This window comes from Aethalodelphis obliquidens, unplaced genomic scaffold (assembly GCF_003676395.1).
Source record: "Aethalodelphis obliquidens isolate GAN/ISIS:26980383/991018 unplaced genomic scaffold, ASM367639v1 scaffold37, whole genome shotgun sequence".
NCBI lineage: Eukaryota > Metazoa > Chordata > Mammalia > Artiodactyla > Delphinidae > Aethalodelphis > Aethalodelphis obliquidens.
The window spans coordinates 13015726-13037899 of NW_020837981.1; the positions used below are offsets into that span (position 1 = coordinate 13015726).

The 22174-nt window shown below is 55.9% G+C and overlaps 1 protein-coding gene across 1 annotated transcript in view; it reads right to left on the reverse strand.

The window, feature by feature from the left end:
- The window catches only part of CDH23 (cadherin related 23), a 450353-nt gene that overhangs the window by 188886 nt on the left and 239293 nt on the right, over positions 1–22174 (reverse strand). Inside the window, exons 13-15 of the mRNA XM_027129962.1 lie at positions 7942–7947; positions 6013–6162; positions 5365–5523 (exon numbers count right to left, since the gene is read on the reverse strand). Coding sequence (XP_026985763.1) covers positions 5365–5523; positions 6013–6162; positions 7942–7947 — 315 coding nt within the window. The remainder of the gene's footprint in view (positions 1–5364; positions 5524–6012; positions 6163–7941; positions 7948–22174) is intronic.

Below are 22174 nucleotides of genomic sequence, written 5' to 3' on the forward strand. Positions count from 1 at the left end.
TCCGTGTTACATTCCTTGCATTCAGCAACACGGAGGGGAGGCGGGTGGGCGGTGTGCCCTGAGCCTGCAGGCTCTCAGGGCTGGGGAAGAGGCCTCGCAGCCTGACAGCTGATGGAAGAGGCACGCTGCATTTCGGTTCTTCCAGGACTGAGGCTGGCCTTCACCAGCGTCAGCCTGGGGCAGTGACATCACACACACCTTTGCCTTTGGTGTCAGCGGGCAGGGGAGGAGGGAGTGAAGGGGACCAGCAGGAGCACGGCTGCCTCTGTTGATGCCCCTGGGGAGGGAGGCCAGGCTGGACGACCAGGAACAGCTAGTGAGCTCCAGGAGCAGGGAAGTGACCACCTTGGAACCTTCACCAAACTTCCAGATGGGGGCTGGGAGAGGGAGGGCAGGGCAGGCAAGGGAGCTCTAGACCCTCAAAGGACAGGAAGCATGTTTATGTTGCCAGGAGTGAAACTAAACAGCAAAAATCAACTTTTCCTCTTGGGCATAGTGCACTGGAATTAAGCCGCGTGGAGCCAGAAGGCGCTGAAGCAGCATCGGCCCAACCATCTAGCTTTATAATGAGGACGATGGGGCCCCAGAGGCTCAGGGACGCTCAGCTTACACGACTCCGAGCGAGTCCTGGCTACATCAAAGCTCAGGCTGGAGGCTGGCATGACTTGCTGACATTTTCTGAGTGTCCCCGGCCAGGCTCGGCACCGAGTGCCTTCAACCAACCATTCCACTGAACTCTCACGTCAACCCTCTCAGGTAGGATCCCGTCAGGGTACCTCCCCAGGTAACAGAGGAGGAAAGAGGCCCACCTCGAAGAGCTGGGCTTACACACAGGCTGAAGGGCAGCCAGATGGGGCCCTTTAAGGCTGAAGATAATAAGGACCACAGCTTAGGTCTGTAATCCTGTAACCTATTTACATCCACATCACCGCACTGGAGCCTCCCAACAGCCCAGCCAATGCAGGCTGGGCAGGCACTATTTTCCTCACGTGATGGGAAGAAAACCAAGTCCCGGAGGAGGAGTGACCGGTCCACAACAGAACGGGATTCAGGGCCCTGCCCAAGATGGTACCAGCCTCCCAAGGACTGGCTGGGAAGAGGGGCACGGAGGAGAGGGAGGAGCCATGCCTTTCAGCCCCCACAGGCCACTCTGTCTGCCTGGAGTTGAGGCAGCCCATCCCTGGGCTGAGCAAACTGAGCTGGTCCTGGGCCCTGCACCTGCCCCATCAGGGCTCTTGTGTACCTCTCCTGCTTCCTTTGATTCCTGCCTGGGGAAGAATCCTGTCTTGGCCGGCACTCCATCTTCTGCCCATCCTTGCTGTGCCCCACGCCCCTGGAGCAGGGAGGGAAGGCCTCTTGGAGGGCGGGAAGACCTGCCCTCCTGGCTGCTACTCCTGTGTCCCTCTCTCACTGCCCAGGGGACATGGAGCTAATAAATCTGGGGACATGAGCTCCATACTGCAGGAGGCCAGGCTGGCTCCTTGCACATCCCAGGAACAGCTTCTGCCAGCTGTTGCCCAAATGCTGGCCATGGGCCACCAGGATGGAATAGGTAAGAGAATGTGGACGGGCCGATACAAGACTTTTCCACTATCAGAACAGCAGCCCAGTGGTTATGTTTGGGGTGGGCGCAATTCAGGAGAGACAGTTGAACCCACCCCCAACCCCCGCCGCCTCAGAGCAGCACTCCACTTCCTTGCACATCACACCCCCACCACTGCATTCCAGTCACAGGGCCTTTGCACATGCCATTCCCTCTTTCTCCAATGTGCTTCTCTCCATTCGCTTACCTGTTAATGCCTACTCAATCGCCACTTCCTCAGGGAAGGCTTCCCTGACCCCAGTCAAGGTCAGATGCCCTGTTACCGGTTTTCATAGCTCCCTGATCTCTCCATCACAGCAAGTAACGCTTAATGTAAAGATTCACTTCTTAGTACTAACATCAGGCTTTCCCAAGAGACTATAAACTTCATAAGGGCAAGACTCACATCACCATTGTATCCTCAGGGCCATGTGCCTGACACAGTGGTGGGTATTCAAAAAAACATTTGTTGAACGTTCAGATTGCTCTCCTCCTGTCCAGCAGCACCCACAAACCCCACCAGGCCCCAGGTAGCCATCGGCCAGGCTACAGGGCTGCCCGAAGCCCAGCAGAATCCTAGGAAGTTACCCCACAGCCTTCCCACCAAAACCCTATTATCAGGTCAGGAGGCAGGATTGGAAGGAGAGAATCAGAGCAGCCTGGGGATATGAGAGGGAAAGAAACCATACAACCTAGAGGATGGGGAGCCACCAGCATCATACAGGAAGCTGCACACGCACACACATGCGCACGTGTTATATACGCGTATCTGAGTGCATGTAGTTGCACACACACATAAAGGCACAGACACAAGGGCATGCCTGTGTGCGTGCACGCAAACACACACACACACACCACAAGCAAACATACGCGGGTAAATGTGCCCCTACGCACCCCTCCCCTATGCGGTCACCCTTCAGAGTTGGGGCTCAAGGTCAAGTCCTTGACCGCTACATCCCCGCTCTTTCCCCTCCACCAGTGCAAACTCATTTGTCTATAACTGGGGGCTGTAAGGGCCTCAAAACCCGGGCTGAGGAAGGTCTGGGGAGCAGGGAGGTGAGAAGGGATGCCATCCCAGCTGGGATGCCCAGGTTGCAGGCGACGGCCCCCTCCTGTTCCGGCTTTCCCAGCTCCCTGGTGAACTGCTGCCTTCCCCCAGGACAGGTGATGAGGCCCTGCCATGGCGTGGGGTGGGGTGGGGAGGCCCCTTGCAGCAGGCTCTGCCCTGGCCTTCGGTGCAAACTGAAACATCTTCCTTTTCTTCATAATTATTTTTTCTGACACAACTGCCCATGAAACGTTTTAATAACATCCCAGAAAAGGTCAGGGAGAAGGAATTTCACAGTCCCTGAGCAGATAGCTATAATTTCAGCCCCTCCTGGAGCAAAGGAGGTAGAGAGACTGGGCTAACCCTGGGTCTGAGTGGAGAAGGGCAGCGTGGGAGAGGCCAGGGCAGTGGGTGTGGCAGGTGTGGCCGTGAAACTTGCCCCCTGCTAGGAGCTCTGGAAGTACCTTGGGGAGACTGGGAGATGACGGTGAGTGGGGGTCACCAGGGGATGCTTTCACATCTGTCATTCACACCTAGCACCCTTGGTGGTGGCGGGAGTAGTGGGGGGAACTCATGCCCATTCTGCGGATGGGAAATGAAGATTCTTAGAGGTAATACAGTTAGACCAGCACACAGAGAAGGCAGAGATGCAGGGCCCACTGTTTCACTTCAGGACCTGAGCTCCTTCAGACACATAGCCCTGCTGCTAGAGCTTATTATTGGGTCAAACAGCCCCTTCAGAGCTGCACAATTCCACAACTGTGCAGACACAATCGAGGAACTAGACACACTGAGTGGACAGACACACTGAGGAACTAGAGGCTGCCCAGATGAGCCAGCCCTGGACAGAGACCCTCAGGTAGCCACAGAGGAGGCTGAACACATCTGCTAAACATTGGGAGAGGGACTGGAAAAGGGGTCATAGGCAGCGGGCCGGGGTCCACGCAGGCCCAGGAACTGCTCCAGTGCTTGAGGAAACCCAGCTCGAGAAGCTACTCTCCAGCGCCAACCCCAGATGGGATTGGGCTTCACACATCGTCCTTGGCACCTGCAGCCAGCCATCAACGAAGAGGTGTGACATTCCACACTTCACCCCCCCCACACCCCACCCTAGGCTCCCCTCAACCCTTGCCAGGGCCACAGGAACTGGGGACTGCAAAGTGAGACCCTCCATCCCCAGCAAGAACGACACGAAGGAATCGCCAGCCACCCGCCAAGCCTGGGCTTAACATCCGAATTCTTTGCCACGTGGCTCCAGGCCCTGTGGGGGACAGGCTGCTTGGGTGTCCTTCATCCTGACAGTGGAAGGTGGCTGGGGGGCCGAAGAGGTTCTCTTTGGGTCCAGAGGCCAGAACCTCTGGCACTTGCTCTGTGGCTGGGCCCCTAGAGGCTGCAGGAGGGCCCAAGGGGCCTCAGGCACCAGGTGACTGATTGCAATGAGCAACTTGGTGAAAGCTGGCAGAGCCACGGGCTGGGGAAGCAGGTGGGAGGAAAACAGCCGCAGCAGACTTACTGTTTACATCTGATGGCCTGCCTACCCAAACATCTGTTTGAAATATTAATAACTGTCAGATGGGAAGGGCCTGGGGCTCAAAACAGTTTCATACCATCTTTCTGTAGAGTAAACGCACTACGGAGTAGGGGCCTGAGATCGGCGGGCAGTCTGTGCTTGGAGTGAGAATGGAGCAAGAAGTGGAAGGACTCTGGGGGCCTCAGTGGGCAGGGAGGGGCAGCAGCGAGGTAAACTCCGTAACGTTTATTGAGCACCTACTATGGGCAAGCCCCTGAGCTTGCGTAGCACACATCTACCACTTTGGTCTGCTCAGCAACCCTCTTTGTTCTGAGACTAGAAGCCGCTATAGAATATCCTGTCCCATTTTTAGCCCATATAATTTGAATGGAGTTGACCCAATGCCCCGTTCCACTAGGGGAGTATGACCCACCTCTGGTATATCAGAATTATGATGATTGGTTCCAGGGTGGCCCAAAAGCTGGGTCAATGAGAATCAGCCCTGGGACTTCTGCTGGAACTACTGAAAAAGAATAGTTTTCCCCCACTGGGGCTGATAAATTGGTGAGAAGTGAGCCTAAGGGTGCTGGTGTCCCTCTCTGCCAATACAAAAAAGCAGAGCCCAGTGCTGAAGTCAGACTCCTGCTCAGCTGAGTGCCTGGATACAGCCATGCCTGAAATCACTTACACTTTTGAGTTACATGAGCCAATCCTTTTTGGCTTGAGCCACTTAAGGGTTTCTGTCCCTTGTGACCACGAGTACTAACGGATACAAATGGACACTGGCAGGAGTCCCCTGTCAAAGTCCCAGCCAAAGACAGCTGGCGATGTCCATGTATCTTCAAGGAGCCCTTTCTTCCCCGGCGTCTGTGCTCAGAGAGAGAGGATCACCTTCCTGAGAGATGGTTGGCACTTGTCCCCATTAGAGGGCAGGTCCAGGGCTCCTGGCCCATCCAGGCTCAGTATCTCTCAGGGACAAGGCAGAAAACCAAAGTATCCTGGGCCCAACCTCATTCTTCCCCAGGTTGGTCCCTTCTCCACAGTGCTGCCCTGGCCAAGGAAGCCCATCATGAAGAGTCCAGATGCCCCAGTATACTAACATCACAGCCTCTGAGGGCTTGGGGCACCCCGTTCCCTGACTGCTCAGACTCCCTGGATCCCTCTGGAAGCCTCCTGATGGTCCACCCCAGAGCTCAGCTGCCCTGCAGGACAGCGGGGACTCACCAGGACTGTCAGCACAGAGGTCCCCACGGTGACATTCTCGTATAGGCTGACGTTGTACAGTGGCTGGCTGAAGATGGGCCGGTTGTCATTCTCGTTGATGAGGGTGATCTTCACCTTGGCATAGCCCACGTGGTCAGGCACACTCTCATTGGCAAAGAGCTGGATGCGTAGAGCAGGGACCAGGTGAGCTCTCACATGCTGCTGGAGCCCTCGTTCCCGTAAGTCCCCCCGGGGCCTCTGCCCATTCCAACCCAGAGCACCAGTCTGAGTCATTGCCCATCCCAGATGTAGGCTACTGTGAATCCCTCCTTCAGTACTCATAGGGTTAGGCTGGCCACAGAATCTGCTGGGGAGGAAGGGGCTAACGGGGGCCGTGCTGGCTGATGCTGGGCAGTAGAGGCTCCTGATGGGCTTCTGAGGCTCTGACGGTACCTAATGAAATTCCACTCAATTCTTGGACATTTCCTCGTCCTCCTGGAAAAGAGGAGGCCCAGCCTAGCCCCTGCCATAGCTCAGTGGGCTTCTCTGGGTCATATCCACGAGGGAAGAATGGGAAGAGGTGGAAGGGGGGATTTAAGGGGACGGTGCCACCCCCCTCCCTCCCCTGAAATCCTGCACCCGGCCAAGGAGAGGGTGAGCAGGCCTTACGTCGAAGTCGTAACGGTCCACAGTCTCATAGTCCAGGGGGATGGCCACCCGGATGCGAATGTCCGCCTTCCCTTGGACGGAGGTGGGGGAGATGATGAAGTGGTGAGAGTTGTTCCCCACCAGGTACACCTCGAACATGCTGTTCAGGCCCTGGATCAAAATGGAGAAGAAACCAGTCAGAGCGGGCGCCGGGGCTGAAGCAGGGCTCGTCTACCCCCCACTCCAAAGTGGCCTGGCCTCCCCTGGCGGATCCTGGCCTGGCTCCCTGACCCTTCTGCCCATGTCCAGACCTTCTGGAAGTCTCCCCCAATTCTTTCTGCCTGCATCACCCCATCAGATGCCCACAATGTCCCTTGCAGAGGGTTTGGTTCATCTTCCATCTCCTGCTCCCTTCCTCTGCCCCAGTGGCCCCAACTGGAGAGGCGTTTGCCAGCTGCAAGCCCCGGCAGGGAGACACAGGAAAGAGGAGGAAAGAGGAGGAAAGAGGGTCAGCAGGGAGGGGAGACAAGCAAATAAGATCCACGGTTGGCTTGGACAGGGTAGGGCATGAGGGCCAGAGCAGGACGCTGCTTCTCCTCCGTCACCCCTCTGGACCACGTCAGTCAGGGGGACACTGCCTTGCCTACACGGGGCGTGGGAACCACGCAGACGGCTGAGTGGCAAAGTGAACCCCCATGTGCCCCTCGCTGTGACCAGCGTGGTGGCTGGGAGGACATGGAATCCCAGAGAGTGCAGAGACACCAGGACCTTCACTGGTTCTCCTACAGCCCAGCAGCCCGAGGCCATGGTTTCAGGTGGGGAGGCCTCACTCTAGGTCAGGTGTTTCTGATCATTCCAATCAGGGCCACAGCTCACGGGGCCCTCAGATGCCACCTGGCTTGTCCTCACACAAAACATGTGATCTCTCTCTGCATGCTACCCAAGTCTCCAGACGAGGAAGAGCTGCTGCTGAAGGTGGGAGCTACCTGGAGACCGGTCTGCCCTGAAAGTGATTCGACCTCCTGCATGGGGGGAAATTACCCCCAGACTAGCCCCCTCCAACCTAGGTGGGTGGCCTGTGATTTGGAACTAACCAGTCGAGAGCCTCTCCCGAGCCTTGCTGAGATGTTCAGTGGGTTACAGACCTGGGCTCTCAGCGCCAGGAGGACACGTCCTCCTGCTTGGCCCGCATGACCCTCCCTCAGCCCAGACCCCGGTACAGCCCCTCTGGGCACATGTTCCTGTGGAACCAGGGGCTGGCAGGGAGGCACGCCTCTCTTCGTGGTTGCCCAGGGATGTTGAGGGGCTTCCTCCCAGAGCCCATTCCTGCTGAGAGAGGGGCAGCCAGGCAACCTGGAAGCCTTTACACCATCAGAGAGGGCTGGTCCCGGCAAGGCTCAAAGGACACCCTCAGCGAAGCCTGAGATTCACAAGATTCTGATGCCCTTGCAGCTGCCCCTTAGGTGCTCAGATACATTTGTGAAATAAACGCATCTCACCCTCGGTCTCTGGAGGTTTTTCTACTTACAACTACAAATTGGCAAAATAAGGGCGCTGCCAATTTGGGGATACAGGCAAGCAGCGGGTCCTCCAGGGCCCCCAGCCCAGAGGGGACCCCGCAAATGGTGCAGGCAAGGCTCTTCCGGCCCTGTTGGGCTGTGGAGTTTCCAAGTCTCCCTGGCGTGGGATCCATCCATCAGACCGAGAGGACCAATTAAATGCCCGAAGGGGCAGTAATAGCCAAAGCCGGCAGCCTGTGACGGCCCTGAGCCGCTGACACCGACACCTCTCCCTCCCCTGGACCCTGGCCCCTCCACAGGGCCTGGGGCCCGAGAGGGTGGGCCGTCTGAGCTGTGCCCACAGCAGGTGGAGCAGGCCCCCCCCCACCGAAGCCCCCTCCCCACAGTGCCCCCCTGCCTCCCAGCCCCAGCCCTTCCCAGGCTCACTTACCAGGTTCTATCAGGGGAAGTCGGTCAGTCAAAGGGTATGGAGACAGAGAAGGAGCCGGGAAGGAGGAAGAAGGAACCAGAGAGAAAATGGTGAGAACCAAGGTCAGAGTAACAGAAAGGGGCCGAGCTGGACCCCAGGAGCACACCCAGCTCCAGAGGAACAGTCCCCTCTACATCTGCTGGGCCATATCCTCTGGGGTGCCGAGGAGGGGTGGGTGTGTGTGGGGTGTGCACACACGTGCTGGGGTGTGGGGAGGTCTGTGCAGCCCCACATCCCGAGGAGGGTGAGGGACACAGAAGAAGAGGTACAGGGGCACAAAGTGAGGCGGGCAGGGGTTCCTGTATCCCTGAGCTCCCTCTGTCCTCACCCAGAGGGAGGTGGGGATGGTCAAAGGCTGGGAGAGGAGGGGCCACGTCCCTCTGTCCTACTCCCAGGAGCCTGGACAGAACCCCTGCAGGAAACGACCCCAAGCATTGCTATGTTTTAATTTTCTTAACATAGAAAATGTTAACGACGTGATAAACAGACTCAGAAATTCTTCACATAGTTCATTCAAAAGTGTAAAGGGCACACAACCGACTCCCTTTCCCTGTTGCCCCTCCCTACCCTTTGAGAGCCTTCCCCGGAGACAACCATACCCCAATCCCCGGATCTCTTTCCCCAGAAAATCCATGCATGTAAGAGCATTGCGTATCTATGCCTCCCCTCTTCGACACAAACAGTAGCATGCTCTACACACTGCTGTGTTGGATTTTTTCCACTTAAAACTATGTCCCGAAACTTGTTTCACAATTGTTCAGATAGCTGATGATACGAACAACAATCACACAGCAAACATTCACTGGATGCCTACTCTTTGCCAGACACAGGTCAGAATAACCAGAGAATAACCTTCTGTAGCTGCTGTTGGGAGCCCCTGAGGTAGTGCAAAGCCACATCAGAGCAGGCACACAGGAGGTGCTCAGATGCGAAGGGGCTTCAGCCGCTTTTCCTCACCCGTTACTCCGTTCGATCCTCTTCCCATGGGCCACACGGTGCAGATGAAGGAATACTGGAGCTTGGAAACCCCTCCAGAGGAAACGGAATTCACAGAGGTTGGCGGCAGAGTGAGGATAAGAGCCCAGGCCCAGCTCCCAGGCCGGGGTGCCCTCCACACTGAGTGAAACAGAGTCAGGGTCTGATGTGGGCGTCCCCCAACTGCAGCTCCAGGGCACGGGGGGAATGTACTGAAGTTCCACCCAGCAATAGGAGTGAGCTGAGCAAACCAAGATGGCATCACTGAGCACTCCAAGGCCGAATCTGAGAGGACGCCAGCAGAGGAGGCTGCCCCAAGAGGAGTTGCTTTAGAAATGAAGGAAGGGAAAATGCACTCTGGGTGGAGGAAGTGGCTTTAAACACGAAGTTCTCGGGCCTTAGCGTGTATCAGAATCACCTGGAGGCTTGGTAAACTACCAATTGCCGTCCTCCCCCAGGAGTATCTGATTCGGTAGATCTGGGGTGGCCCTGTGAATTTGCATTTCTAACAAGTTCCAGGTGATGCGGATACCGCTGCTGGTCTGAGACCACCATTTGAGAACCACTGGCCTAAGCAAGGCACGCAGTGGAGAAGAAGAATTGATGATGAGGCAGACAAGTGAGCTGATTACAAAGGGTCCATGTACAGAAGCCGGGGAGGTTGTTGGGGTATTGGGAGGCTTTGCAGCTCTCCTGGAGTTCCTCTGCAGGCGCCATCTGGAGGGCTCCAGCATGACATTGCTTCCGTGAGCAGTAGGGAGCCACTCTAGGCTCTGGAGCACGGGAACACTGGGGTTAAAAAAGGAAGGTGAGGGTTCCCTGGTGGCACAGTGGTTGAGAGTCCGCCTGCCCATGCAGGGGACGTGGGTTCGAGCCCTAGGGGCCACATGTCGCAGAGCAACCAAGCCCGTGCGCCACAACTACTGAAGCCCACGCGCCTAGAGCCTGTGCTCCCCAACAAAATAAGCCGCAGCAATGAGAAGCCTGTGCATCACAACGAAAAATAGCCCCTGCTCGCCATAACTAGAGAAAGCCCGCGTGCAGCAACGAAGACCCAATGCATCCAAGAATAAATAAACTAATTAATTAAAAAAACAACCCACCTGGGGCGCTTTAAAATCCCCCCCATGCCTAGGCTGCACCCCAGACCAAGGAAATTAGACTTGGGGTGGAGGAGACGAGACATCAGGATTTTATAACGCTCTTCAGGTTACTCGTTCTAACGTGCACCCAAGGATGAGAACTACTCGGGGACAGCAGTGGCTCTCTGAGTGTTCTACAGGAACGGGTGGCATCACAGTCACCCAGGAACTTGTTAGAAATGCAGGTTTGGCGGTCACACTCAGGTTTACCATATCAGAAACCCTGGGGGTGGGCTCAGCACTGCTTTAACAAGCCCTCCAGGTGTTCTGATGCACGCTGAAGTTGGAGAATCACCGGGACCCAGCAAGGCTGGGGGTGAGGGAGTACGCAGGCAGAGGGACTGAGGGGACGCCTGGGAAGGTGGTGCAGGATGAGCGCCTGGCCAAGCCGGATCACTGGGTTTCCTACCTCCTCTCCACCCCAGGGCCTCCTGGCCCCTTCACATGAGATCTCTGGGTCTCAACAAGTGAGGTCAGCTCCCTTCTCGCTGATCTGCCGCCAGGGACTGGAAGTTCACTAGGCTCGACACTGTAGCTGTCAGGACCCCGCATATGGCTGTCCTGAGACCCCGGCTAAATTCCCTCAAATGCTCAGCCTGCCCCTTTCAGAACCTGCCCAGAGGGCTAATTCCCGCTGGGACTTGGCTTGTGACTGTTAATCCCTCGGGATGTGTGTGTGGGATTATTACCCAGTTCATTAAATTGGTGCAAAACCCCTATTAACTGCAGCCCTCAGCCCAGAGCCTTCTAAAACAGCAGCTTCCATTTACCAAGCCTCTACCGTGTGCTTCATACCTTAACCAAAATGTTCGCATCCCAGTGACGTCAGCATCAGTCCACCCTTTTTACAGAGAAGGAAACTGAGGCCAGAGAGGGTAACTTGTTCAAGATGCATAGCTGCCAGTGAAGGATTCAAACTCGGGTCGGTACTGACTCCTACAGAGTCCAAGCTCTTCATCACCTCTCTCCTGGCCTCCTGCGTGTCGCCCCCTCTACAGAACGCTGCTCCTCATGTGTGCAAAGAACTGCAAAGAACTGGCAACAGATGACACTGGAAGACCCTTCCTACCTTCGCTAAATGCCAGGAGCGAGGCCCAAGGGGCAAAGCGCGCCTCTGCCAAGATCAGGGAGCCAGGTGGAGGGGAGGGGAGCCCGGGCTGTAGGAGGGTGCGGCCCTGCTCCTCTGGGTCCTGTGTCCTCCACGCCCTTGCTCCTTGCAGCCCGTTCGGGGGGTGGGGAGAGGAGTGCGTGCTGCTTAGTGGGGCGGGGAGGGAGTGGGGAGAGGCAGGAGGCCCTCTTGGAGCTGTCGAGGGGCAATTTTGTTGGGAAAGGAGATAAAGAGGAACATCAAAAGGATCCCAGTGTGTGTGGAGAGGAGCCCAGTGGATTAAATTCTCTTCCAGCCAGGAGAGGCGATGAGAATGTTGATAGCTGGCAGCCGCGGGTCCCAGAGCCGAGCTGCAGCGCCGGCCCCTCCCCGCACCGGGCTGGGTGCCGGCTGGCTGCCCGTGGGGCTGCGACAGTTTGGCTTTCTTTATTTATTGGAGGGGAGGGACGCATGAAATCACTCCTCACTCTTCCCACCCCGTGCAGCGAGCTACGCTTTGCTCCTGCTGACTGAAGTCTTGGCACCGCCGTCCCCTACCCCGTGGAGGGCAGCACACCAGCCCACGGCCCAAGGTATAGGCCGCTGCCAGCAGGGGCTGCCTCCCCAGACTCGACTCCCCAAAGCTCCCCTCCCACTCCTGGAAGTGGAGGGGTGGCCTTGAGGGCGGTCAGAGCAGACCTTGCCCGGCAAGGACGTTCCTGCCTAGCATCTTTGCAGCTCCCACAGCCAATATTGGCTCCGTGATTGACCCAGTGTTGTTTTTCAACTATGTACTGAGAGGTTATTACGTGCTGGGTCCTCTACAACTGTTAGCTCACTGAGCGCTCACAACAACCCCGGCAGGGTCCCGGGTGGCGTTCACACTGGTTAACAGCTGCCATGTGCAGGGCCCTTCCCTCCTCTTGGGGAGCAGATTCCACCTGTCAGGCCATTAGGCTTGGAGGTGTCCTGGGTGCTCTCAGAGCCTGCACCTGACTTCTCGCTGGATGTGGCTTCCCCCAGTCATCCCCTGTGGCCTTGGGCCACTGTCACTTCCCTCTGCAGGTGACCTGGTCCCCAAAGGGAGGAAGGCCTGACGCAGCCCCCAGACTCCTTCCCTGGATGTGAGACCTGCAGGTGCGTTCCTCATCCTGCTGACTCCTGCCTGGTTCTCCCCACCCTGAGGCACCTCCCTGCTGAGGTGGCACCAGTTTGCCCCTTAGAGACGCTCATCTCCCTCCACTGTTGGTCAGGGTAGCGGGCGGGTTGGTGACCCAGTAGTGTAATACAGCGGAGAGGATGGGGTTCAGGGCTGGGAAACAGGCTCTGCTGCTTCCTAGCTGTGTGACCTTGGGCAACGCGCCTCCACTGCTGGAGCCTCAGTTTCTTCCTCTGTGAAGTGGGGAGAATAAAGCACACCCCACAGGACTAAGCAGCAGTGTTTTCTCTGCGTCACCAGGTTTTGGCGCATGACTTGTGGGTTATGTTTTCTTGCCTAAGACAGGAGGCTCCCTGATGGCAGGAGCCTTGTGTGTGTGTTTCCTTTGTACCCAAATGCTAGGGGACCCTCACCCCACCCTATGAACCACGATGTGCCCTGGAGGGGACCTTAATTCCTTTCAATAGACAAGGAAGGACCAGGGTCACGTGCATGTAGAGGGGACTAGGGACTCTGCAGTGTTGTGAACCAAGACGAAGAAGGCCCAGGGACCCCCAGAGGTACCCAGAGAGCTTTGTGGGCTGGTGGGACACCCTTAGCTCAAGGTGGGAATGGCGCTGGGGACCTGGAATGCGGAGATGGGCCCACAGAGTCAGTGCCACCCTCGCAGAAGCCCTGTCCAAAATTCAGGCCAGCCAGGGAACAGCCCTCTGACCAGTGATTCCAAGGTGTGAGGCCCTAAGCTTCAGTGGTGGCTAAAAGCACAGGCTTTGGAGTTAGCCCTGAGTCCAGATGCGGGTACTACCCTTTCCAGCTGTGTGATTTTTGCACAATCTTATCTCCTTGAACCTCAACTTCCTCACCTGCAAAATGGGAAGAATGAAGCCTACCTGATAGGGCTATTGTGGGAGAGCAGCAAAATATTAGAAGTGCTTGGGATGGAGTAGATGCTCAATAAAGGAGAGTGGTTATTGTTCTGCAAGGGGAGGGAGGGAGAGAGGTACCCCTGCGGAGGGGCTGATTTTTAGACCTTGGCTTGGCCAGGAATGAGAGGGGCAGGCAGAGAAGGACAAAGGCTTGGATGTGTGCAGGGGTGAGGGGACCCCCCATCCTGGGCAGGGGGCCCTAGGCCTCCCTCCCTCTTCCACTGTGCCCTGTTGGTCTAATCCATGCTATTGAATGGCAGAAAATCAAAAGTCCATGGAAGATGTATTCTTCATCACTCCTTTGTCCATCCTTTCACTTAACTAACTCCAGTCAGACATGCCCAAGTGAACTTGGCAGGGGGCCGGCCTCTCCTCACCCTGCACTTTAAAACTTGCTGCTTCTTTCCCCAGCCCCACACTTAAGGGGGGCACCAAGTTGCTCTGGCCCCGCCTGCCTGCCCAGGGCAGCTGTCCCACACCCACTGTGCAGGCTGCCCACTGTGAAGTCGGAGTGCAGGGGACAATGGGGAGAAGCCCTGCACTGTCATTGCCTCCATCCCCTGACTCCGCCTCAGTCCCCAGGGACCTTCCAAGCTTCAGAGTCTGGGAGAGCTGATGCCGGCACGTCCCCAATAATTTCTGGGTGAACGGCCACCTTCTGTCTCCTTGTGTTCCTCCCACCCCCTCCAGTTACTGGGCACGGCGTCCCAATTCCAGAGACCCAGCAAAGCCCATGTCACATGGTGGTAGCTCAGCTCTGCTGTGTCTTCTTCTTCTGCATCCCAGGCTTGCCTGGCTCAGAGCCTCAGCTTCTCCACCCTGGGAGTGGGCCAACTCTCAGGCCTGAATCAGAGATGGTGGGCACTGCCCCTGGTTGACCAACTGTCCCAGTTGGCCTGGACCTGGGAGGGTTCCCAGGATGCAGCGGGGTGAAGGACAGCCCTCATTTCAGGCTCTCAGTCCACCTACACCCCCTTCCCAAGCTCCTCTGTGGTTTAGATCCTTGAACAGTGTGAGCCTGAGGTCAGGAACCAGGGATCTGAGGTTTTCTCTGGATCTGCCATTCCTCTCTGGGGCAGGACCTTTTATCTCTCTGGGCCTCAGTTCCCTGATCTGCAAAATGGGAAGCTCAGACTGGGTGATTCTCTAAGGGCCCGTTAACACCTGCTGTGCTCTTTCAAACTGCTTTTCGCACTTGCTCTGTCCACTCCTCTCTCCAAGCCTTCTCTGATCCTTCTCTCTCTCCCCTTCTCTCCCTCTCCATCTTTTCTCTTCTCCTTTTGCTTTTATCCCTCTTCTCCCTGTTTTCTTCCCCCTCCCCTCTCCCCTTTCCCTTTTCATTTTCTCCCTCCTTTACCTTCGACCTCCAACTCTTCCTCTCTCCCTCCTCCTCCTCCCCTCATCGCCCTTCCTCTGCTTCCCCCTCCTCCAACCCTCTCTCCGGCAGACCTGGCCCTCCTCCCCCCAGGTTATCTGTCGAATTCCACACACTTCCACACACGCCTGCACAGACAGGATCAATCCGAGGCTGCCTTGCCTTCAGCTTATCTCTGCTCCAAATAATTGATTTTCCCTCTTTAAGAGTAATTTGTTGGTGAATTCCATGTATTGCAAAAACCCCTGTGAAATCTAATTCAGTCCTATTGGCACCTGGCACTTTAGAGAAAGAATACTAGAGAGCTGTCAGTTCCATCACTAGCAGACGTGTGTATTATTCATCTACAGAAGAGATCCAGAGGTGGGCAGGTGCTCCTCACCTGCACGTGCACACCTCCCTCCCTCCCTCTCTCCCTCCGGAGGGATCGGGGAGGGATCGGGATCGGTCTGTCAGCCCTGCAGCCAACCCCAGCTCTTCTGGGAAATGAATTACAATGTGCATTGGGTACATGCATTAAGGTAAATGAGGGACAGGTGCTTTCAAATTGTTTTCCTAATTTGCAGCCCATTACCCCAGTGCACTATGGGGATCTCACCCAGCTACACCTGTCAGCTTGTTTCTTTCCTTGCCCCTCTCCCCACCCCTTCTGTCCCTGGGTGCTGAGTCCCAACTCCAGGGACCCAGCAAAGCCCATGTCAAGCAGGGGTAGCTCAGCTCTGCTGTCTCTTTCTCTTCTGTGTTCCAGGCCTGTCTGGTTCAGAGCCTTGGAGTGGGCCCCCTCTCAAGCCTGCATCGTTGATGATGGGCACTGCCCCTGGTTGACCAGCTGTCCCAGTTTGCCTGAGACTGAGAGGGTTCCTGAGATGTGGGCTTAAAGTGCTAAAACCTTGGCAATCTCAGGCATATTAGGATAATAGGTCCCCAACTCTACGATGAGAGTCTGAGAGCCCAGCAGGGGCCGGCTGGCACCACTGTCCAGGTGTGGAGGTCATGCGCTGGGGGTGGAAAACAAGGAGTCTAAGCATCTAGTTCCAACCACACCAGCCCCTGTGTCCCATAGGTGCTCCCCAAAGTCTGAGCTGACTTCGGAGGCTCCAACCCCCAAGCAGCTCACACACAGGAGCTGGTCCTTACCAATGAGGAGGGTGCACAGCGGACTAGCAGCTTTTGCTCAGCCTTGGTGACCATGGCTCTGGGTGGGTTCCGTCTGGGGGTCACAGGTGCCACCTATGTCCACTAGATACAGCAAAGCTAACTGTACCCACCCCTAGAGATGGAACCAGTCGCTCTGGCCTCATTTCTATGCCCCAAGCGAATAGCCATTTCCTCCAAATCTTTAGGCTACCCTGGACTCCTAGGGACCTGAGCAATCAGCCCAGTGGGTACTTACTGAAACAAAGTGGCTTCAGGGGGTACCTGTCAGGAGGGCTAGGCTCCCCTTAATAGTGCCCGTGGGTGTGGCTGAAGGGCAAGCTTTATGTGGAAAGCCCAGGGCTCAAAGGGACCTTTCCAGGCCCACACATGCAGAGACTGCTGCCCAGGCCAGAGGTACTGGACTGGTACCTCCGCGAGCAAAGGGCAGAGGGACCATGTGAGATTCATGAGGCCCGAGCTCTTAATTCCGGAACCATATGCTCCACCCCACAAGATCCCAAGGGAGCCAGGCAACGGCCGCCTCATCCTTTCCTCCCTCTCTCCTGCATGGGGCCCTGTTTGAAGGCACCTGTCCTAAGTGGAAAGCTTAAGGATTTCTTCCTTGTGGCCCGGCCTCCAGCACGGGCGGCCACTTTTCTAACATTAAAGTCTGCCATTCTGGTCAGAATCTGCCAACTTGGACGTCACCCTCACACCTGGCTTCAATCCCCTTTCTCACTCCACTGGCAAACTCTGCACCCGAGTTTTGGCTGGGGTTGGGGCAGTGGGCGAAGTGTAAGTGTACTCAGAGCTGCAGGGAGGAGAGGCCAAAATGCAGGAAGAAAGGGTGTGCATCCCAGTCTGCCCCAAGGCCAGAATCTTCCTGCCCCTCCCTCCGGGGGTCCCTTCTGCAGAGGATCACAAGCCCTGAGGGGCAGGGCCACAGCAGGAGGACGGGGAGCCTGGCTGGGCTGGTGGAGGGGGTGTCCAGCCTCTGCTTCCTGGCTGGGCCCTCTAGGGGCCTCGGCCTCGGGGCAGGGAGGGGCAGGGTGCAGAGCTGGGAGTGGGCCTTGCACTGAGCAGCCGCCTGGCTCTGTCCATTTACCATGCTAAAACTATCTCCCTGTTCCCACAGAGAGAGAAATGTGGCAAGGCAAAGAAATCTACACGCCTTATGGAAATCAGGAGGGGGACTCTGCCTGCCTGCGCTAATCACACCACTATATATTCCTCTGCCTCTCCAAGAGCGAGTCCACCTTCCCCATGCCTCTGGGTGGCAGGGACGGGTGGAGAGGGATCCCATTGCCTCAAGAGGCTTGGCGGAGGGGGGCCAGGTAGAACTCAAGACAATTTAGAGGCCATGACCCTGGGTGTCCTGGGAGCCAGAGGGCAGTGGGTGATTTCATCTCCTTCCTGCTCCTAGCCCTCTGCTGGGTGCAGCTGCCCAGACTTGGGGCCCCCTCCCTGAGAACAAAGGCACCACAAATGCCCTAAGGAAAGGGTCCTAGGCTGGGACAGGGCACTGGGCTCCAGGCAGATGGGTGACCATGCCTGATGACAGTGTCACTCAGCTGCCCTTGGGCATCCTGAAGTCAAACCCGGGCACAGCTGCCCAGGTTTGCAAAGAGCCCTGCCTACATGACCCATGCCATGCCTTCCCAGGCACACAGGTACTGGCCACATAGTAACTGTGGTTAAACAGACAAAGCAATACAGGCATGAGTGAATGAGCTGCAGGTATGTATCTGTGAATGTGTGGGTGTGAGAAAAAATCAGAAGACAGAGACAGTGGGAAGGGGGGCAAGAGACGGATGATCTGATTCAAAGAAAAGCTGACAAAGATAAACAGAGAGAGACTCGGAGACAGAACAGGCAAGGGTGGTGGAGGGCATTCAGATGAAGAACTAAGTTGAGAGAATGATGAAACCAGGAGCCTGGCCACGCCCAGCAGAGTGGTGCCAGCTGCCGTCTTTTCCTCCATCTAGCTGCTTCCCACGCCTGCCCTTTTTTTTTTTTTTTTTTGCGGTACGCGGGCCTCTCACTGTCATGGTCTCTCCCATTGCGGAGCACAGGCTCAGGACGCGCAGGCTCAGCGGCCATGGCTCACGGGCCCAGCCGCTCCGCGGCATGTGGGATCTTCCCGGACCGGGGCACGAACCCGTGTCCCCTGCAACGGCAGGCGGATCTCAACCACTGCACCACCAGGGAAGCCCTCGCCTGCCCTTTTGAGCTTCTGCCACTTCCACCTCTGGGATTCCAAACCCTAGCCTCACTCCAACCCTCATCTTTTTCACGGAGCCCACATCCAGCCCTTGCCCATTTGCGCTCTCTGCCATCACCCTGTCCTCTTTCTCCTTCTGTCCGGATTAATGAACCTAAAGCACTTCTCTGAGGGTATCACTCATACTCCAGAACTGTCGATGATGGCTCCTGACCGCCTGCTGAATTAGGTTCAAACTCATGGTGGCATTCATGGCCCTGGAGCCTACCCTTCTCCCTTACAGGGGGGTGGTATTACATATTTGTTGAATTAAATGACAGTGGAGAGAAGGATGGTGCTATCTGAGCATAAAAGTCCATCAGTGGTGCTATTTATGCTGGTACCTTTCACGTCATCTTTTTTGGGGGGATGTGGGTGGAAAGGTCTTCAATAATATAAATTCTTAGAAATTTTATAATTAACATGCAGTGAAATTGACATTTTGGGGTATACAGTTCTACGCATCTTAGAATATATAGCTTTGCATTCCCCCATCACAAACAGGATGCAGAACAGGTCCACCCCCACCCCAAACTCCCTTGTGCTATCCCTTTCCGGTCACCCCTCTCTTACCCCTAACCCCTAGTAACCACTGATGGGTTCTTTGTCACTAGACTTTTGTCTTTTGAGAATGTCATAGAATCACACAGGACGTCTGTCGCCTTTGAGACTGGCTGCTCTCACTCAGCAGAATGCCTTTCAGATCCATTCGATTCTCACTTCACCTGTGGCCTGTTTATTTAAGCACAGTCCAGTTCCTATAGGATGAGTTAGCATATCTGCGTGGACTGCAGAGCTAGGGAAGGAAAGTCCTGTATCCCTCTAAGGGCAGGGCCAAGCCGGTGTACTAGGGAGGGCTTTGAAGGTGGGCGGGAGAAGAGGGTTAAGTGGATTTAAAAAAACAAACAGAAAAAAGCCTGGTGGACCTGCTCAGTAAATGTCAGTGGATTTGGACCTTCCCTAATGAGGGTAATTAAGAGTCCTTATGCGGAGAACAGAAAAGTAAATACAGATATGTATGCTAATTGGGGACTACTGATAGATGTTCAGGCGGCTGCCTCCTGTCTCCCCACCACTGTCTCAATCGTTCTCCTGGCCTTCAGTGCTGCCTCTTGGCCTTCCTCCTCCCTCAGGGGTCGCTCCTTCTCAGTGTCTTTGCTGGTTCGTCCTCATCTCCCCTAACATGAACGCTGAGGTGCCCTCAGCCCCCAGCCCTGCTCTCTGCTCTTACCCACACCCCTTTCCTTGGGTGAGCCTGGTTAGACCCATGGCTTTAACTACAACCCAGACACTGGCAACGCTCCCATTTTCCCCTCCAGCCTGGACCCACACAGTGTGGCTGGAGCCTCCTTGGCTCGAGAGGCTCCTGTCAGATTTCTAGGATCTCAGAGAGCCAGCTGACGTCATGCTGGTAGCTCGAGATAGGCCATGGTGGGAGTATGTACACCAGAGAGATCACCAAGTGCTACATGTTAGGGTCCTCCAACCCCAGAGCCGCTTGCTGGGCGTTTACCAGCACGCCCCCTCTGTCTTCCCGGCATTTCCACTTGAATGTCTAACGAGCATGTCAAACCTAACATGTTGAAAGCTAAGCCACGGATTCCACCTTCCCCTCACCAAAGCTACTGCTTCACTATCTCAGGAAGTAAGAACTCCAGTTTCCTAACTGCTCAAGTCAAACAGCTCGTGCAGTCATTCTCAAGGACCCCCATCACCCCAGCAAATCCTCTCCCTTCAAAACACGCCCAGGAGGTGACCACTCCCCACCCCTGCACACACCTCTCTGTCCACTTACTGCCCTCGCCTCCTAGGAATGGTCCTGCCCTGCATTGTCTATGGACCCAGGCAGCCAGTGCATCCTTAAAGTTTTGTAATTGAGATAAAATTCATCATTTTAGCCATCTTTTTTTTTTTTTTTTTTTTTTGCAGTACGCGGGCCTCTCCCGTTGCAGAGCACAGGCTCCAGACTCACAGGCTCAGCAGCCATGGCTCATGGGCCCAGCCACTCCGCGGCATGTGGGATCCTCCCGGACCGGGGCACGAACCCGTGTCCCCTGCAACGGCAAGCGGACTCTCAACCACTGCGCCACCAGGGAAGCCCACGTTAGCCATCTTAATGTGTACGATTCAGTGGTTTTGAGTGTATTCCCCACGTTGTACAACCACCACCTGTATCTAGTTCTAAAACAGTTTTATCATCCCCAAAGGAAATCCTGTACCACGAGCAGTCCCTCCTCATTGCCGTTCCCTCCAGCCCCTGCGACCACCAATGCGCCTCTGTCTCTGTGGACCTGCCTGTTCGGGACACTTCATGTAAATGGAATCCCCCACCGTGTGGCTGTTTGTGTCTGGCTTCTTTCACCTGCGTCCTGCTTTCTAGGTTCACCTGTGTTGCGCATGGATCAGAACTTCATTACCGTAACAGCTGAATAAGATTCCACCGTACGGAGACAGCACATTTGTTTATCTATTCATCAGGTGCTGGGCATTTGGGTTGTTTCCAGAGACAGTCCTTTTGAAACTTTGGTCCGATCAAGTGCCTTGTTCCCTGCTCACGATCATCTTCCTGCCTCCGAAAGCAGAGCCTCAGAAACAGCCAGGCCTGTCTGCCCTCCCCCAGCCCACGGGCCTCCTCGTGGCTTCCTCGACGTACAGGCACACTCCTGCCTCAGAGCCACCAGGCCGGCTGCTCCCTCTGCCTGGAATGCTCTTCCTCCAAGTAGCCACACAGCTCACCCGCCACTTCACTGAGGTCTCTCCTCATACGTCATCTTATTGGAGAGACTTCCTCTAACCCCTTCCCCTCCCAAGCACTCCCTTAGGCCCCTCACTCTGCTTTATATTTTCTCCATGGCTCTCATCACCACTGGACATAATATACATCGATTTGTTTCTTTAGCCTTCCACTGCTGGCACGTACACTGCCCGAGGGCTGGACTTCGCCTGTGTGTTCACTTACGAACAGTGCCTAGAAGAGCATGTGGCACGCAGTAGGTGCTCAACAAATACCTGCTGAATAAATGAACGAACGACTGATTCCCGCCTCCCACTCAATGCAAGAGTCCCTCTAGGGCATCTCTTTCCTCTGGCCCCCGGCCTGCTCCCCTGCGTGCTTCACTAGCTGCTCGCTGTGTATCGCTGGCCCTGCTCTGTGACCTCACGTGGAAGGTTCCTGTCTAAATTCGTTGTGCTCAAGTGAGAAGAGCAGAGGTACCTTCTGCCTGTTGACACTAGGCTCAGGGCCCTTGTCAGGACAAAGGAGAGGGAAATACACTCTTCTCTGCACCGAAACATCCTTCCAACTTGGGATGTAAACATATGACAACACTGATCTCGAAAACTTCTCTCACTCCCAATTCCTTTTTCAAATTCAATGGAGAAGGTCTGGAGAGGAAGGAGGAAACATCTGCCCTAGGCCTTCATGGACAGAATGACAACACAGCCATGAAACCTTGCCTTGCATCGAAAGCCTCCTACCCGCCTCCCGGCCCATCCCTGCACCATTCTCCCCGCTCAGGGGACAGAGGCAGCAGGAGCCCAGGAAAGCAGGGGAGGATGCTCCCCGGCCTCCTCGGTGGCCGGCCCTCCCCAAGGCTGCTCCACAGGGCTCTGCACTCCCTGTGCCTTGCTGATGAGGATGTCTCACAGCCCATGGTCACGGTGACGGGGTGGGATACACAGGCACAGCTCCTAGCTGAGCTCTGCTTATCCCTACCCTTCAAGACGGGGATGAACAAGGCACACCACCAGTTGCTGTTGGGGCCGTGACAGCGGGTGGCAAATGGGGCAGGTGGGGGAGTGTGGGAGTTAGAAACCACGTTCTAGGGTGAGGCTGGGCTCACCAGGGCCCGTGGTGAAGGGGCACCAGAGTGGGCATGACCCAACCAAGAGGCGACGGAGAGAGCATGAAGTTTGTTAGTTCTGTTTATGATCCGGGTGGGGGTCTCCAGGAAGACCAGACGCTGCTTTTAGGGGGATAAAATGATTGCCGGTACTTCCCATCCGTGCCAATGGGAGGTGGTGGGTGTGGGGAAGGGAGCTGGGTAAAAGGGGAGCAATCCCCCAGATCCAACATGGAAGATGACCTCCAGCCGCTGGAGGGGACTCTAGAGCCGTGGGTACTTGGGTGGGGA